Below are 18,520 nucleotides of genomic sequence, written 5' to 3' on the forward strand. Positions count from 1 at the left end.
TAAAAAAAAATTGGAGAGCCAGGCACGGTGGCGCACGCCTTTAATCCCAGCACTCGGGAGGCAGAGGCAGGCAGATCGCTGTGAGTTCGAGGCCAGCCTAGTTGACCTACACATGAAGGTACAAATGGTCCCTAGAGACCGGTACACCCACCAGAGAGCTGACCTCAAATAAACCTGCCCTTTTCTACTTTAAAAAAAAATTTTTTTAAAATTTTAACTTCTGTGCGTTGGTGTAAGGGTGTGAGATCTTGGAGTTACAGAGAGCTGTGAGCTGCCATGTGGGTGCTGGGAATTGAACCCTGAGTTCTTTGGAAGAGTAGCCAGTGCTCTTAACCTCTGAGCCACCTCTCCAGCCCCTCTTTTCTACTCTTAATTCGGCAGTGAAAACCTACTAAGCGGCCCCCCTCCATGGCCTCTGCATCAGCTCCTGCCTCCAGGTTCAAGGCTGCTTGAGCTCTGGCCCTGACTTCCTCCTATGACAGACTATGATCTGGAAGTGTAGGTCAAATTAAACCTTTCCTCCCCAACTTGCTTTATTTGGTCATGGGTTTTGCAGCAATAGAAGCCCTAAGACACCCGTTTTTTCCTGTAAGTAACCCCAATAAAACTCATTGGTTCACCGAGCTGAACTTTGATGTATCTGTGCTTTGAACTGCGGTGGTTTCCTATCTGGGGTGAGTAGACATGTGTGTGAACTAAGAGGGTTGTTCCTCTGTGGGATGGCCTGGGCCTTATACGTCGTGACTGCCCCTTACTGCGTGCAGACAGCTCAGCAGGAGGTTCAACCCCTCAAGGGTGTGCTTTTAGAGTCAACTCTCTGTAAATTTCTGCAGGGAGTTGCTTGCCCAGGTTCCTTTTTGCTGTGAAAGTGAAGAATTAGTGCAGCTGTGGTTTTTATTTTATTTTATTTTTTGGTTTGGTTTTTTGAGACAGGGTTTCTCTATCTTGGCTGTCCTGGACTCACTTTGTAGACCAGGCTGGCCTTGAACTCACATCACTCTGCCTGCCTCTGCCTCTCAAATGCTGGGATTAAATGCATGTACCACCACACCTGGTTACCAGCTGCATTTTATTTGTTTATTTATTTATTATGTATACAGTGCACGTACCCCTGCAGGCCAGAAGAGGGCATCAGATCACATTATAGATGGTTGTGAGCCACCATGTGGTTGCTGGGAATTGAACTCAGGACCTCTGGAAGAGCAGTCAGTGCTCCTAACCACTGAGCCATCTCTGCAGCCCCACCCCCACTTCCACCCCTAGCTCCTTCCCCACCCACCCCACCCACCCGCACCTGGGCCCGCAGGCCGGGTGCTGCTGGCCTGTTGGGTCTCCTGTCTGTGTGATCTGTTAAAGGACTCCTTCTTGGTAGGCAGAAAAGAAAGAAAGAAGAAAGGCTGAACAGGCTGTGGAGGCAAGCCACTAAGCAGTGTTCCTGCACCAGGTTCCTGCCTTGAGTTCCTGCTCTGACTTCTCTCAGGGATAGGGTGTGGCCTGACATTTATAAACCTAATAAACCCTTTTTCTCCCCAAACCAAAGTCATGGTGATTTATCACAGGAAAGAAATCATAACTAAGCTGGGCGTGGTGGCGCATGCCTTTAATCCCAGCACTCAGGAGGCAGAGGCAGGTGGATCGCTGTGAGTTCGAGGCCAGCCTGGTCTACAAAGTGAGTCCAGGACAGCCAGGGCTACAGAGAAACCCCATCTCAAAAAAACAAAAACAAAAACAAGAAAACAACCATAACTAAGACAAGTGTTAAAGAAACAGGGGCTGGAGAGATTGCTAAGTGGTTAAGAGCACTAACTGCGCTTTCAGAGGACCCGGCTTCCATTTCCAGCCCCCACATCTGGCAGCTCCCAAATCCTTTAAGTCCAGTTCCAGGGATCTGACATGCTCCAGCTTCTGTGGATGCCTGCCAACACAAACTCATGCAGCCACACACACATGCACAAATAAAAATAAATAACGTCTTTAAAAAATAAAGTAAAGGGGGCTGGAGAGATGGCTCAGCGGTTAAGGGCACTGACTGCTCCTCCAGAGGTCCTGAGTTCGATTCCCAGCAACCACATGGTGGTTCACAACTATCTGCAATGTGATCTGATGCCCTCTTCTGGCCTGCAGGTGTACATGTAGGCAGAGCACTGTATACATAATAAATAAAAATTAAAAAATAAAATAAAATAAATAAAGTAAAGGGAAATCTCACAGAGTCTCCAAGTAAAATGAACAAATTAGTCTCAAGAGTGAGAGACACAGCCCTGCGGTGGTGGCGCACGCCTTTAATGCCAGCACTCAGGAGGCAGAGGCAGGTGGATCTCTGTGAGTTCGAGGCCAGCCTGGTTTAGAGAGTGATTCCAAGATAGCCAGAGCTACACCAAGAGAAACCTTGTCTTGAAAAACTAAAAAAAAAAAAAAAAAGAAAGAAAGAAAGAAAAGAAAAAGAAAAGAAAAGAAAAGAAAAGAAAAAGTGAGAGACACAAGTATAAAAGAGGTCAGCAAGCCAGTGGGCTGCAGAGATGCAGGAACAGATTGTATTTACAAGGGGCGAAGGTTGTTGTTAGTTGTGGTGGTGATGATGGTGACCATGGAGGTGATGATGGTGATGATGGTGGTGGTGATGTCTTGAGACAAGATCTCCCTGACCTAAAACTCCAGATCTTCCTGCCTCAGCCTCTCGAGCTAGGATACAGACATGTGCCACCACTGCTGGCTCAGTTCGGGACTGTAAGACCCCCGACACGGCGGTCTTAACGTGGAGACCCCCACCAAGAACCAACGAGACCAAGGCTTCGGCTGCAACAAGCAAGAGGCTTTATTATTAAGGGGACGGGTACCCGGGCGTTTCAGTCTCCGGAGAGGCTGGCGCGCGCAGCGAGTTTTTAGGGGGTCCTTTTATAGGGATTTTGGCGGGAAGCTCGGTTACAGAAGCGAAAAAGCATAGTTACAGGGCTCTGATTGGTAAATTTAAATGAGGCGAGGTTATAGCCCGGTCATCGGATGGGAACAGGGGAGTTTGCCCACTCCCTGGGCCAGATGGCCGACTATAAATATCTTGTTTGACAAGGACAAGCACGCTTTCATCTGAGCCCCAGGCCTTATCTTACCCCGGGAACCTATTATTCTAGTCTTGCCTTGCAAGATAGCGTTACTGCTGCTATGCTTGCTATGTCGGGTGCACAGGGGAGGGGGTCTTACAGGGACATGTTTTATAGGGTCCAAATGTTATCTTTAACAGGGAGAAGATTTGTACGGGCCTCAGATGTTCTTAGCTTTAGGGCTGGAGTCTGTCAAACTTAACTCCCACTCCAACAGTGTTATCTAGTCACAAGACTGCTGGGTCAGACGCAGAAGTTAACAGTAAATGGCTATTAAAAGGAACAAGATAGCCCGAGATAAGTGTGTGTGTGTGTGTGTGTGTGTGTGTGTGTGTGTGAGTGTGTGATATACATGCGGAGGTTAGAAGTTAGTTTTCCAGAGTCGGTTCCCTCCTGAAGGGACTCTGGCCAGCTGGCCCTTCATCTATTCCCTCAGTTTGCTAAAACCATTAGATTACAAGGCTAAGGCTAGCGCCACCAAGGTCCCTTCCCTTATTTGGCCACTTCCTCCTCCTGAGGCTGACTGCCAAGGTCCAGCTATCACAGTCTTGAAGTCCAGCAATCAAAGCCCCCTGTTGCCCTAACTAAAGCATGCCCAGTTAAAATGAAACACCTCGTCCTAACAGCATGGTTCCCCCTGGATCTTTATAAACTGCTGTTTTGTCTATGGGTCACACCGTTTCCCTCTCTATCCAGTCAGCCCTTGTTGCTGCCCTCCCCCACAAGCACCCCTCCCCCTCTCCCCTGTTTTCTTCCCATTCTCCCTTGTCCGGCTTTACCTTTTGCCCTCCCCCCACCCCCACCCCAGTGCTTTGTCCCTCTGGGGGCAAATCAATTCCCTTTGTGCTGAGAACTTGGCCTTGGGAGTCCTGATACTGCTGCCTCCACCGGAAGTTCTGGGGTCAGATTCGGGTCACCAGGGTTTTGCAACAAACAACTTTGCCCTCTGAGCCATCTTACTGGCCAAGTCTGCAAGTTCCCCAGCTGAGCTTTGACTTCTTAGAGATTTTCAGTTCACAAAGAACATTCTAGCCTGTATTAATTGAACTAATGAGGTGAATTCCAATTTTACTATCTAAAGTATATTTTTGAAGATTGTTTTCCCTAAAGATTGGAATCTAAGCTGTATGTCTGTCTTTCTTTCTTATTTACTTACTTTATTTTATTTTATTTGTTTGTTTGTTTGTTTGTTTGTTTTATGTATATGAGAGCTCTATCTGCATGTACCCTGCATGCCAGAAAAGGGCATCAGATCATATTATAGATGGTTGTGAGCCACCAAGTAGTTGCTGGGAATTGAACTCAGGACCTTGGGATGATGCTCTGAACCTCTGAGCCATCTTTCTTACTTTCAACCATGTAGAAATGTCCTGTCCTGAATTGTGCTGCCTGTCATGGGAAGGAAGGCATCTGCATTCCTGTTTCCTGTGAGTTCTTGACTTTTAATATTGCCTCCAAAGCATTGGCTTTGTTATGCAGAATGTGATATCCATGCATGGGATTTTTAAAAATGAGTTTGCTTCTTTATTTTATTCTGCTTTCTCTCTTCTCTCTCTCTCTCTCTCTCTCTCTCTCTCTCTCTCTCTCTCTCTCTCTCTCTCCCCCCCCCCTCCTTCCCTCCCTCTCTCTCTTTCTCTTTTTCCAGGCAGGGTTTCTCTGTGTAGTCTTATCTGTCCCAGACCAGGCTGGCCATGAATTCACATAGATCTGCCTGCATCTGGCTCCCTGAGTGCTGGGATTAAAGACAGGCATCACCACGCCTGGCTGCAATTTTGGGACTCTCTACATTGATGTTTTCAAGTTTAGGAATAACTTGATATTTTATAACTTTATAAAATATTTTTATACTCTTATCTATATAAAATTTACATACTAAACTTTAGGATACTGTGGCACAACTTTGTCAACATATGTAGATTAATAAGTGCCTTTGGCCTTGGTGAGGCACCCCTTTGGGTGTGTCTCTGAGGGTGTTACCTAAAGAGAAATGACCTACCTTAGATGTAGGTCATGGGGCTGGAGAGATGGCTCAGAGGTTAAGAGCCCTGGCTGCTCTTCCAGAGGTCCTGAGTTCAATTCCCAGCAACCACATGGTGGCTCACAACCATCTATAATGAGATCTTGTGTCCTCTTCTGGCCTGCAGGTGTACATGCAAGGAAAAAAAAAAAGATTTGAAGAGTCTCATTGCCATGAACTCTGCATGCCTTCCTTTGTTTGATGCAGGGCCCTCATAAGCAGGGAGTTGCTTTTCTTCAGGTATTTGGTCACAGTGAGAAAAGTAACTAATATAGACGCCGTTGATTCGAATATGTTTCTACACGTTTCTTGCTCTTCTATTTCTATGACCACTTTGCTAGTGTGCATGCATGTAGAGGCCAGAGGCTGGCATCAGGGGTGGGAGGTGTCCCTCATTACACCTGGAGCTCAACAATGTGTCTAAAGAACTTGGCCAGCTCTTGCCCAGGGGACCACAGACATAACCTCAGTCCTCTCTCCTCTCGTCTCAGACTGGGACATTGAATTTGTTTGTGCAATCTGATGCTAAGTCCTCCAGTGACCTTTCAGCTCTGAGGTTTCCCTTTACTCTGTTTATTTGCTTTTCGAGACAGGGTTTCTCTGTGTAGCCTTGGCTGTCCTGGACTTTGTAGACCAGGCTGGCCCCAACTCAGATATCTGCCTGCTGGGATTACAGGCATGTGCCGCCACACCTGGCCACACCCCTCTCTTTAACTCTTGTTATAGCCGGCTTTGTGCTGATTTCTCTATCTGCTTATTGGTTTGTTTATTTATTCATTCATTCGTGAATCCTTTCTTTTTCCCGTGCTAATCATTCTTTTTTTTTTTCCTCCCAGAAATCTTGTGTGTAACTTTCTAGTAACTTTCCTATGAAGCCTGGTTACCAATTCACTAGGAGAGATGGCTCCATGGTTCAAAGCATTGGTTGTTCTTCCAAAGGACCCAGGTTCAAGCCCAAGAATGCACACTGCAGCTCACAATCACCTATAGCTCCACTTCCGGAGACCCAACCCCCTCTTCTGGGCACTGAGTGCATGTGGCGCCCAGACAGACATGCAGGCAAAGCACCCACGCACATAAACATACATTAAAATAAGCAAAAGCCCTGCGTTCTGTGCCCTCTGCAAGGCAAACTTTGTTAGGGCCCGGAATGTATGCTTGGAAGTTAGGCACCAGTGGAACCAATCACTGTGGCTCTCTGCGAGGGGAGCCGGACCACACAAAGCACCCCCTCCCCAACTTCCATGGCCAGGAGCCAGGAAGTGAGTCCTTACCTGAAAGTGGACTTCCCTGTGTTTGCCTATGAGTGTGTTAGTGCGTGTGTGCACTTGTGTGTGTCCATTCATATAGAGGCCAAAGAGCAACACTAGAAGTCTCCCTCACTCACACTCCGCCTCGTGTTTTTGATTCAGGGCCTGTAATTGAACCGGAAGCCCAACAACTTGACTACACAGTTTGGCCGGCAAGCCCCAGGGACCCTTCTGCATCCCCCTCCTCGGCGCTGGCATCACAGGTACCTACCACAGTGCCTGGCACGGTTTTACATGGTTGTATGGAATGGAGTTCAGATCAGACCGTTTGCACGGTAAGCGCTTCGCTGACTGCGCCCCGTCCCCCAGCCCTGATAATGAGCTCGTTGGCCCATGACTGTGGACTCCAGTCCCATGCAATGATAGACTGTGGCTGGGGCCACTCTGGTGCATCTGTTATGGGTCAGAGCAGGCTAAACCTAGCAGGAAGTCCAGTCAGGGGCTAAGCTCCTGGGCTTTGGTGTGGGACCAGAAGATCTGAGGGAAATCACGGTGCCCCCAAGTACCCTTAGCACTTCAGAGCTTCACCCCCAAATGCCTTCCCCGGGTGTTCTGTCCCTGGCACTTGGCTCAGGGTTGAGGAGTGTACTGGTTTCCCTCTGTGGGCCTCTCTGGATACCTGGGGGGTCGACATCATCTCTGCACTCTAGCGGGCCTGGCTCTCCATAACGCCACAGCACTGTCCCCACCCCAGGTACCACTTTCCTGCTTCTGTCTTGGGGCTGCTGCTCTTGGGAGACTCCAGTTGCTTTACTCTGCAAACAGAAACCCATCTGCATGGGGGGGGGTGTGCTCAGATCACCCCCACATCTCTGTCCTTTTTGGCCCCTCACTGCAGTGGCGGTGAAAGAGGCGGGGCAAGCAGACAGCGGTGGCTTTAGACACAGCTAGGCAGAAGACACAGGGCCAGATAGGAGGGGCGGGAGTCGGGAACCAGAGACCAGGGACGTCCAGGAAGGCCTTGGAAACAATAGCTGAGGATTGGAACTCTACACGGTAGGGAGCCTTAGGAAAATACAGGAAGTATTCCCCTTCCATTTGAGAGACCGACTGAATCCAGAAGAGGAGGCCTGCTTGGCTCTGCTCCTGCCCTGCTAGGGATGTTTCCAGACTGTAAGAGAACAAGAGACCTACGGAGTGAGGATGGGGCCTGAGTCAGCCCATCAGTCAGCAGAGCCTCATCCAGCTGTGTGAGGTGTGTCCATTACAGCATATTTACAGACACATGCGATGTGTTCACATTCACACGGGTCACTGCGGACAGACACCAAGCAGTGGCGCACATGTGTGTCCCTGCCACCCACTGATCGTTGCTCACTCTACCCTCAGGAAAGACGCTAGGCAACATGTGGCAGCAAGGTTTATTTGGCACAGGTGCAAGGGACCCCTTGGGGAGCAGCTGGAGAGGCCGGGTAGGCAGAGCTATTGCTTCCGCCTCGGATGGGTGCCTGTAAGCAGAACAGCAGAGCTCAGAGCCACGTGTGGCCTCCAGGGCCCCTGAGGCATTCACTGATCAGGCTCACAGGCTAGAGTCCTGGCTTTGACAAAGCACTGGTTCCCTGAGCCTCAATTTCTCTACCGGTGAGTCTTACTGCCAATATCTAGGGAATAGGTTGTGGATATGTGAGGTCATGAGGTCATGCTGGCGGTGGATGAGCAGAGCACTGGATGTAGGGAACCCTAAGACTTCCAATAGGGTGTATATATCTCCTCTTGACCCAACCCCCCCTCCCTTCCCTGGCATCACCGGAACAGATAGAGTCAACCAGTAGTCCTGAGCATCTGTGCTGGGCAGAGCAGTGGGGACAAGGGGCCTACCACCCAGCTCCATCCCAACACACACACACACACACACACACACACACACACACACATCTATCCACCCATTTCCCGCCTAGAACTTGGCCTGACATCTTGGTCTCACATTGCAGACTACATCTCTTCCCAGACCACAAAACGGATGCCTCTCTGGAAGTGTCAAGCAATGCGGTCGGGTGTCCTGATCAGAGGAGGGGGTGTCCACGCCACCGGGGCCAGGATCTAGTGTCAGAACCCCGGGGGGTTGTGGTGTAGAACGGAGGATGTGAGCTCACCTTCCTCAGGAGGACTTTGGTTCAACCGCCTGTAGGACAGGGCAGCATGAGATGGAGGCAGGAGAGCATCAGACCCCACCATGGAGCCCTCACCCCAGCTGCTGTGCCCAGAGGAGAACAAGCCCAGGGAGGACAACTGAGTCCGCTTGATCCTCCAGCAGCCCATGTTCTGGAACTTGGGTGGGCCTGCACCATCAGTGTAATCCGACTCCCTACCCAGCTTGCCCGCAGATACCAGACTAATGTACACCGCACCCTTCCCGAAGTGATGGAGCGAACGTAGGAGCCCCCCCCACCGACCCCACCACCCACCCTTACCCCACCCCAACCCCCACCCCCACCCCCAACCCCTCACCCCTGCAAACCCCCAACCCTCATGCCCAGCACAGTCCCAGCTTAGTTCGGGGACTCACCAATTGCAACTTCTTCACACAGGTTACTGTGGACAAAAGCGGGGTGATTAATCCAAGGAAGAGAGAGGGCAGGCCCAGGTCTCTGCCCATCCCTGGGAGGCCCTGACCCCAGTGAGGCTTACTCACAGTCATGCTTGAGAACGTTTATGTCTCTTGCCGAAAACCCATGCTCCAAGGCTTTCTTCTGGAACTTGCTCAGGGCTTCTTCGGTGTGGTCTAAGCTCCGGCCTGCGGGTGATTGTGGGTCTAGCACCACAGACATTTCCCCCTCCCCAGTGTAGCCCTGGGATTCTCTCCTAACCCCTACCCCGGGTAATGAGAGCAGGCAATAGGAGGGGCGGCGCCCACCCCCCCCCAAATGAGACCAGGCTGGACTTACTGTACAGGTTCATGGCCCGCTGGACTTCGCCAGCCACCGGAAAAGTAATGTCCATGATGGCGTAGGTCTTGTAGTCAGTGTCCACAACGACAACTTCTTTGATTCCTGGGAATGGAACAGAAGTCTAAGCACCCTCTCACCTGCCTGGCCAGGGCTCTCGGTTCCCAGCTGTGCGTCTGCCTGGCACATAGGCACACACAAGCATGTGCCCACAACACTGGGACAGCCTGGAATGGGCCTTGAGAGTCTGAGGGACTCTCTGAAAGGAGGGCAGGGATCCCCACAGACCCAGATAAATGACTGCTGAGTCACACTTGGGACGTTAGAGAGGACGCTGCCGAAGCCCTGGCAGAAGCAGAGGATGACAGTGGCTACAGGGACAGCCACTCAGGTTCCTGACATCTGGGCATGGCAGCCTGGCACTGAGAGCTACAGTCAGGATACACCAAACCACACCCCCCTTGCCCCCCCCCTCCCGCAGTGAAGCAGGGCCCTCAGCCACACGGAACAGTGGTAGGTATGCACTGAGAGTAAACCAAAGTGCCCCCAGATACACTACCATACCCATCAAACTTGGGACGGTGTCCTTGCCTGATATTCTGGTGACCTTGAACTTCCCTGGATGGTCTGCCTGAGCAGCCCCGACCTTCTCCAGCACACAGTGGTCCTCACTACAAAAGACAAGTGAGGCGAGCCAGTCGGGAAATCCCAACACAGGGAGGTGAGGACTACTGAGCCGAAAGGATTGCCATTTGAAGCCAAGGTGGGCTATATACCAGACAGAGAACCCAGGACATACCGTACAGGGAGAGAAACCACACCTGAGGTTACATTCAGAGAAACATGGTTCCGTACATCTGAGCACACACTACATGCATGGCTGAAGGAGACCCATCTCTGAGGAGACACATGCATAACTGAGGGCCACCCTGTGATGAAATGACACACTTTCAAGGGACACTCTGAGAACAGGGACAGGCACATGTCTTTGCGGGAGCAGTCTGGCTCCGCACAGCTGGCCAGTGGATATGCGTGAACCTTGATGCTGCCTGATTGAGTGCCAAGATGGAGAGATGACGCAGGCCAGCCTTGCCTCACTTCTCCTCAGGCCTGTCAGTCTGTCAGTCAGAAGTTGGCACGTCCCACGACCCTAGAGCTAGGAAATTGGACCTTAAAACTGCTTTGTCAGTTACTCGCTTTGCTCGGAGTCCAGGGTGGCGGTCTGGAGGTCAGACTCCTGACAGGATCATAGAGTTGTAAGTCACGCCCTAAACTGTCTTGGTAGACAATGGGACACCCAGGATGCCAAAGATGTCCGGTCTCATCTGAAATAGTTGCCTCCTCATCCCCTCCTCTACAGCTGGGGCTGAGGCACAGGCATGGGCAGACGTATCTCTAGAGAAAACAGAGAGCACTGTACAGGCTACCCCAGCTTTCCTCTACGGCTATAGGCAAGGCCTTAACTCACTTGTAGTAGGTGGTGGTCAGAGCCAGAAGGGTCTCTTCCATGTTGGCCACCATGGCTCCCATCTTCACCTCCCTGGGTGCCGAGTCATAGGCAGTCGTCTTGGAGGCAAAGGCAATTTCATACCAGAAGCCTAAAAACTGGAAGATGGGGACGGAGAAGGAATGGCCAGGTGTGCCATCATTCCGGATCTGGGACCCCCGAGAGCCATTCTGTGTCCCTCCCTTCCAAGGGGGTGTAACCGCCTGGAGAGTTCAGGAGTAAAGGGTGCCCCTCACGGTAGAGTCTTGAAGGCCGAGTCTGGGCAGGGCCCAACCCCCACGGGAAAGCACTGAGCTTGGCTCACTGTGGCCGTGTCTACCTTGTTTACGTCAAAGTTCTTCAGCCCTGCCTCCTGGGTGCCGGCTGCCAGCCCCACACACAGACCCAGCAGGGTGAAAAACATGGTGCTCTCCATAGGCCTAGCAGTTGGGCACTAGGGTTCAGTTCTCCAACCACAGGAAGCCACAGCCTTTGGGTCAGACCCCACTGAGCTTTATATCCTTTCCCGTGGGTGCCTGGACTAGGCATGGAAGGTTCTGGTTAACTGGCTTGGAAGCACACCATAAACCAGCCAGGTGGCTCACCCACCTACTGGATGGCAGGGCCTCAGGAAACCATCTTGTGGAGACACAGATCTTGCCTCTGGGTGTCCACTCATGTATGCCTCTGCCCACTCAATGACTGAGCTGAGTCTTTCCAGATGTGTGTGGGTGGCAGGGCAGGCTCCACCAAGGCCCCTTGGCAGGCTCTGGTCATGGGTACAGAGCAGCTGAAGACCGCCCGGAGATGGCGGGGGCAGGACTGCGGACACTGGAGCCAGGCATGCCTGAATCTGTGCGGCTTTATGCTCAATGGGCTGAGAATGTTAAGGAGTGGGCTAGAACACTGTGACCCCTCCAGCGCTATAACTGTTTTACTGAGTGCTTTGAAGAAGTCACGGCAGTCGAGCAGCCAACATGCCTGGGCTGAAGTCAGCACTGCTACCCTGGCATTATCTTTACACGTAAATTTGTCTTTATGGACAGAGACTACGATCTCCAGCCTCCAGGTGATGCACTGGGTACAGAGGGCCGGGCCACCTGTGGAGGCTCCACAGCAGCAAAGAGACAGCCACTTGCAACATCACCACCTAGGGATATCCCAGACCCTGACCCTGCAGGGCACAGACAATGGTAGAGGAATATTGCCAACTACAACCAGTGTTCAAATGATAAGGAGTGAGAAAAGGGGGATGGGGAGAAGGCAGGGAAAACAGTTAATAAATATAAAAATGGGGGCTGGAGAGATGGCTCAGCTGTTAAGAGCACCGACTGCTCTTCCAGAGGTCCTGAGTTCACTGCCCAGCAACCACATGGTGTGGCTCACAATCATCAGTAATGTGATCTGATGCCCTTTTCTGGCCTACAGGTGTACATGTAGGCAGAGCACTGTATACATAATAAATAAATAAATACATAAATAAATAAATATTTAAAAAAAAGAAATATAAAAATGAGTGGGCATGGTGGCACACGCCTTTAATCCCAGTACTGGGGACACAGAGGCAGGTGGATCACTGTGAGTTCAAGGCCAGCCTGGTCTACAAAGTGAATCCAGGACAGCCAAGGCTACACAGAGAAACCCTGTCTCAAAAAACAAACAAAGAAAACCAAAACTAAACAAACAAACAAACAAAAAGAAAAAGAAAGAAAGAAAGAAAGAAAGAAAGAAAGAAAGAAAGAAAGAAAAAGAAATATAAAAATGATGCAGGGGTAGGACCCAGGCACTGGCCAGTTGGATTTTCTGGTGGCCCAGTACACCGTCTTTTCTTCTGACAAAAAAACACAAGCCAGTTTCCCAGCATATCTCTCTCTCTCTCTCTCTCTAAGTTTTCTTTTTCTTTAAGATTTATTTATTTATTAAGTAGAAAGTGTTTTGCCTGCATGTACACCTGCACACCACAAGAGGGCACCAGATCTCACTATAGATGGTCGTGAGCCACCATGTGGTTGCTGGGAATTGAACTCAGGACCTTTGGGAGAACAGGCTGCGTTCTTAGCCTCTGAGCCATCTCTCCAGCACACACACCCCTCACCCCAGCATATCTCTTGAAAATCAGTCCCCAGCCACTCTGAAAGAGCCCAGATAAAGTCAGGCAACCCCTGCTGCTCTGCCTGAGCCCCTTCTCATCTCAGCCAGGCTTCCAATCCTCCTTGACTCCTCCAACCTCAAAAGAGTGTTGGGTCTGCTCAGAGATGAGCTGTCGTGATGACGTAAAAATCTCGTGCCAGAATTTGTGATTTGTAAGTCATCACCGAAGGCCAATGAAGTAAGCTCAGGGCACCCCCAGCGGCAGGAGTTTGGGTGGGGCTGCACGCTCACCGGTAAGGAGCTGGATTCTTAGAAAATCTCTGCTCAAACGAAATGTTCAGGAGAAATGGAAAGTGGGTTTTTTTTTCTGTCTTTTGTTTGTTTGTTTTGTCTCGTCTTTTTTCAAGATGTGTAGCCTTGGCTGTCCTGGACCCACTTTGTAGACCAGGCTGGCCTCGAACTCCTATCGATCCACCTGCCTCTGCTTCCCTAGTGCTGAGATTAAAGGCGTGCGCCACAAATAAAGGAGCCCCTCAGGATCCTGCTAACTGCATGTCGCCACACCCATCCTCCGACAAGATACATTCAGTGGCCACTGCTGTACCGCTGCCGTCTCCAGAGTGTAGCACCATCCTGGCCTCAGGCAAGGGGCCCTGGTACCGATTCTATTTTGTCTTTTGGTTATCAGCTGCCCGCATGTGTCCAGTGGAGACGAGGTACCGCAGAGGGATGTGTCAAAAGAGAGAGGTACAGAGATAGGGAGCCAAGAAGGTGGATTAGGAGCCCTGCATTTCTGCATACCTTTACTAGAGGCTGTGTCTCCAGCATGGTCTTGATCTTGAGGAAGCCTCCCCCCTCCCTCCTGCCCCCTTCCCCCCATCCCCTGCCCCTCCCTCCTGCCCCCTTTCCCACCCACCCGGTCCCCTACCCCCTGCCCCCTGCCCCTTGTCCCATCCCCCATCCCCTACCCCTCCCCCCTTCCCCCTGCCCCCAAAACAGGGTTTCTCTGTGTAGTCTTGACTGTCCTGGGCTCACTTTGTAGACCAGGCTGGCCTCAAACTCACAGTGATCCACCTGCCTTTGCCTCCCAGAGTGCTGGGATTAAAGGCGTGCCCAGCAGAGGCAGGCTTTTTTTTTTTTAAAAGCCCCTCTCTGCTTCTCCACTACCCAGATGACCACAGAGCTCGAGATCTGCTCTCATTTTTGTGTGTAGCCTCCTAGGGCGCTCATGAGCAGGATGGACACGGTTACAGAATGTCAAGGGGACCATGGGGTCCACTGCCAGGGCAGCATGAGTTGGGCAGGGCAGGGCAGGGCAGGGCAGGGCAGCGCAGGGCAGGGCAGCTCAGAGCAGGGCAGGGCGAAGCAGGACCCTGTCCAGTGAGAGTCCAGGACAGGCTGCCCTGTGTGGGAGGCACGTTCACAAGCACTCAAATGCAGAGGAGCGGTCCTGCCACCCCTCTCCCTGTCCCCAGGAAAGATGCTGGGCGGCGGGCGGTGTTTGGCAGTGGGCTTTATTTGGAGCAAGTGCAGGAGATCCAAGGGCAGGAGCAGGAGAGGCCAGGTAGGTGGGGCTGCAGATGCAGGCCTGGACAGAAGCTACTCAGACCAGTCCCTGTAAGCAGAACAGCAGAGCTCAGGGCCACCCATGTGGCTTACAGGGACCCTGAGGCACTGGTCAAATGTCACAAGCTAGGTTCCTGGTGCCCCAGATGCCTGGCTTTAGCAAAGCCCTGCTTCCCTGAGCCTTGGAGACTCTATCTGTAAACTGGGTCATAAGGTCAACCTCTGGGGCCTGGGCTGTGACAGTGAGGTTGTGTAGGCCGTGGGTTAGCATGGTATTAGACACACACCCCACTGGCAGGGCACGGAAGGGGAGAGCTAGCCCGGAACTCTGCCCAGCTTTGCAGGACAGAACAGGACAAACAAGGGACCTCTCTTCCCCAACCTAGTTCTGTCCTACACCCAAGGGTCCGGCCTGACAGCTTAGGGTCACATGGCAGACTGCTCTTTCCAAACTACAAACAGCTACATCTGAAGCTGCCAATCAGGGCTGTTGGCTGTCCTGACTGGAGGAGGGATGGGTGACCCCGCCTTTCCAGGACTAGGATCTAGCAGCAGCAGCAGAGTTTCATGAGAGCCAGGCTGCGATGTAGGCCAAGGGTAGCGGGCTCACCTCCTTCAAGAGCTCAGCACACCTCCCTGCAGGATGGGACAGCGTTGGCACAGTCAGGAGGGCTGCAGACCCCATCCCCGGGGTCTGGTCCAGCATCCTCCCCCAGGGGCTGCGCTCACCATGCCGGGCCGGCATGTAGAGGCCTTGCTCTGCTGTCATGTCCCGGAACCTCCAGAAGCCCGGCTCATCCTCATTCTCAAGGCTCCGAGCTGTGGGCCACAGCAGAGTTAGGCTGGCCACCCAAGGGGGCAGCCTCAGAGCAGAGCCACCCCCACCCCCCACTCCAGACTGAACTTACTGAAATACTTGAGGACCTGGAAGGTCCTGCCCTGCCAGAGCAGGGACAACTTCAGGATGGCGTAATGCTCATAGTCCGTGTCCAGCACGCAGATCTCCCTGTGGCCTTCAGGAGCCAGGGAGGGTTAGGGAGCCTTGCTCAGACCTGAACACTCCAGGGGGCCGACCTTGAAGGCAGGATCTGCAGGCTCTAACTGCCTTCTGCTTCTGTCTAGTGCTGGGACCTGCCTGTGGCATCTGGGAAGACTACCTCTGAAGGTCAGCTCAGTACACACCAGTAGAGATGAGGGGCCTGAGACCAGGGCCTAAGAATCACACCAAGGATGGACGGGCGGGCGCAGAGAGCCTCAAGGCAGAGGGAGCTGTCCAGGCTCAGGCACCTGCAACTTCAGCAACAAGGCAATAGCACTTACCAGGAAAACTGAATTCCCTTACAGTGTCTCTTTGTGACCCCGCTGATGTCTCTGTCACACAGCTTCCTGAGCTGAAAAACAACACGGTGTGTGTTAGGAACCAGCCAGCCTGTATTCCACCTGCCTGACTTCAGAAAGGATGCAGGCAAGCTGGGGAATGTGCTAGAGTGAGCCCAGGGGGCCATAGGGAAGGGGCCATGCATGGGGCAGGCTGCCTCAGCCTCTCACTTTCAGAGAGCTAGCCAGCTTCTACCACCTACATTTTCTTATAAAGCAACGGGGCTTTTTTTTTCTAAAGCCCTTATTTCTATTTTGGCAGAGAGGTAGACCTCAGAGCCTGAGATCCAGCTTCCTCTGGGGTTGAAGGGCCCACGCAGGTGGGCGTGGAGAAGGCTAGTCCACAAAGCGATGGTCCCACCACTCTAAGAAGTATAGCCTCGTCTGCGTTCCAACCACGTATATGGCTGTCCCTTCCCAGCAGGCCACATCCCCATGTGTCGCAGGCCTCTCACCTGTTGTACACAGCCTTTACAGTGAGGCTCCTCCCACTGACTGTAAGGAACAAACCTTCTACCCTCTTTTGAGCCTTCAGCATCAGGTTTTGGTCAGAAGCCACAGCCACTTCCTTCCAGAATCCTGCGATCTAGAGAACAGAACTAGAGCTAGCCCCGTGCAGCCAAGCCCAACTGGGTTTCCAGCGTCTGGCTAGAGAGGGCAGGAGTGGGTGGGCTCTGAGAGGCAATCGATAGTCACGAGACTGAAAAGCCACCTGTCCTTGGCCGAGTTTTCCTTCCCAGGGGAACTTTCAGGACACTAGCCAGAAATATCCCTTCCAGAAGATGCTGACACAAGGCTTACTTCTGGTGTGCCAGGAGACCTTTCCAACACGCGTGTGGGGAGCAAGCACCCAGGCCTCCAGCCCGCACGCTGAACGACGCATGGTTCTACCAACCTCAACCTCCCTAGGGTCATGCTTTCCTATAGTGCCAGTGTTCCCAGAGCACAGGACATCAGCTGAGACTTGTAGAATCTGTGTCCCGCCCCCCCCCCCCAAAGCCTGACTCCTTTGAGTTTAAAGTGTGAGTCTGGCAGTCTCAGGAAGGATGTGGGGCAAGAGAGGGAGAAATACTCTTCTGGCTCCACGGTGCCCAGAGATAGGGTCATAGGAACCTTATGAACCAGGAAGCAGGAAGGGACCCCAAATCTGTAAATCGCCAAGGACCCAGAGGTGACAGGCCTGAGGGCACCAGGTACTGCCTCGACACAGGTGGCACATGAGAGAACTCAGGGAATAGGGAGGGCCACAGAGCTCAGAGCCTTAACAGGGCCTTACGCTGCCTGCCTGCTATGCTGCAACCAACTGGGAGTTGGACAGAAGGGGACAGACTGACAATGGCTATGTGCTGTGTTCCCACCCAGTCCGACTCCCCTTTAAGCCCCACTAGCGCCTCCAAGCCAAGAAGAAAGAGGCACCTTCTCTGGGACCAGCTCCACCGCTGTAGACTCTGCCTGCAGCAGGAGCGCCAGGAAGAGACCGCAGGTGATGCTGAGCAGCCTGGCTTCCATCTCAGGGCCTGGCTTGCAGCTTCTGCTTACAGGGAGCGCAGGCTTATATGTGGAGAGCTTGTGAGCGTTGCGCAACCACCCAGAGACTGCCTTTGGGCACAGCTGGCCGCCAGCTGCTCAGAGACCCGACGTCTGCCCAAATGCTATCAGCCCACATGCAGAGAGGAATGGAGCAAGCTAAGACAGGGGTCTCTCCCACCCCCCGCCCAGTGTGTGGACAGTAATGGACCATGCAGTGTGACGGCACCAACCAACACCAGCCCCACGCTCTGTGTGGCAACCTGGGCAAGCCTTCTCATCTCAGTTTCTCCATTTGTAATAATACGTTTTAAAACAATCACAAGATATTGAAGTGGGCATGGAGGCCTGGGTCACCTCCCGGGGAAGCTCACTTCCTGCAACATTCCACACTCTCAAGACCACACTCCGCTCTATGACCCCTCGTCCAAGAAGTCCTGGAGAGTGACACCCTTGAGCATGAGCATGTGCGTATTATGTATGTATGTTTGTATGTAGTATTTGTGTGTGATATGTATGTATGTTTGTATGTGGTCTTCGTGTATGTGTGGTATGTTTATATGTGGTATTTGTGTGTGTGGTATGTACCTATGTTTATATATGGTATTTGTGTATGTCCTATGTATCTTTATCTGTGGTATTTGTGTGTGTATGTGACATGTGTTTGTATGTTGTATTTGTGTATGTGTGTCTTGTATGTGGTATGTATGGGATACATGTGGTATTTGTGGGAGTGGTGGCATATGGCATTTTGGGGGCTTGGCATGTAAGTTTGTATATGGTATGTGTGTGTCTATGTGTAGTATGCATGTATGTTTGTATATGGTATTTGCGTGTGTCATATATGTATGTTTACATGTGGATTTGTGTGTGTGGTTAGTATGTGGTATTTGTGTACATATGTGGCATGTACATTTGTATGTTGTATTTGTGTGTAAGGTTTGTATATTGTATTTGTGTGTAAGGTTTGTATGTTTATATGTGGTATATGTGTGTGGTATATATGTTTGTATGTGGTATTTGTGTATTGTGGTACGTATTCTATATGTGGTATGTGTGTGGGAATGAGTGTGGGGGGTGTCTGTCTTTGTTCTTGTGGGGGAAAGTGCTCATATAATCACATGGATGTGCTGTTCTTCAGGTACAATTCACGTTATGTTTTG

General features: G+C 51.7%; 2 protein-coding genes across 3 annotated transcripts; both read right to left on the reverse strand.

Moving 5' to 3' along the window:
• Positions 1-7,774: 7,774 nt before the first annotated feature.
• On the reverse strand, positions 7,775-9,878 carry LOC311607288 (epididymal-specific lipocalin-5-like; the record flags this gene model as incomplete). Its single annotated transcript, XM_084798963.1, has 6 exons — positions 7,775-7,873; positions 8,519-8,547; positions 8,932-8,957; positions 9,058-9,159; positions 9,311-9,415; positions 9,875-9,878. 5 exons carry the CDS (start codon positions 9,876-9,878, stop codon positions 8,524-8,526), a joined length of 261 nt encoding a protein of 86 aa, XP_084655089.1. The 3' UTR covers positions 7,775-7,873; positions 8,519-8,523.
• Positions 9,879-10,450: 572 nt separating this feature from the next.
• On the reverse strand, positions 10,451-17,374 carry LCN8 (lipocalin 8). Of its 2 annotated transcripts, XM_084798020.1 has the most exons (8): positions 17,247-17,374; positions 16,286-16,416; positions 15,774-15,844; positions 15,362-15,466; positions 15,183-15,272; positions 15,064-15,089; positions 10,779-10,915; positions 10,451-10,705 (listed from the first exon to the last, which is right to left on the reverse strand). In XM_084798020.1, the coding sequence occupies exons 1-8, from the start codon at positions 17,337-17,339 to the stop codon at positions 10,579-10,581; spliced, it is 780 nt and encodes a 259-aa protein (XP_084654146.1). In that variant the 5' UTR covers positions 17,340-17,374; the 3' UTR covers positions 10,451-10,578. The 2 variants fall into 2 exon arrangements, with proteins under 2 accessions (XP_084654146.1, XP_084654147.1); XM_084798021.1 differs by lacking the exons at positions 10,451-10,705; positions 10,779-10,915 and adding an exon at positions 14,388-14,502.
• Between the last annotated feature and the right edge of the window lie 1,146 nt (positions 17,375-18,520).

The sequence above is a fragment of the Acomys minous genome (assembly GCF_964271855.1).
Source record: "Acomys minous genome assembly, chromosome: 10".
Lineage (NCBI taxonomy): Eukaryota > Metazoa > Chordata > Mammalia > Rodentia > Muridae > Acomys > Acomys minous.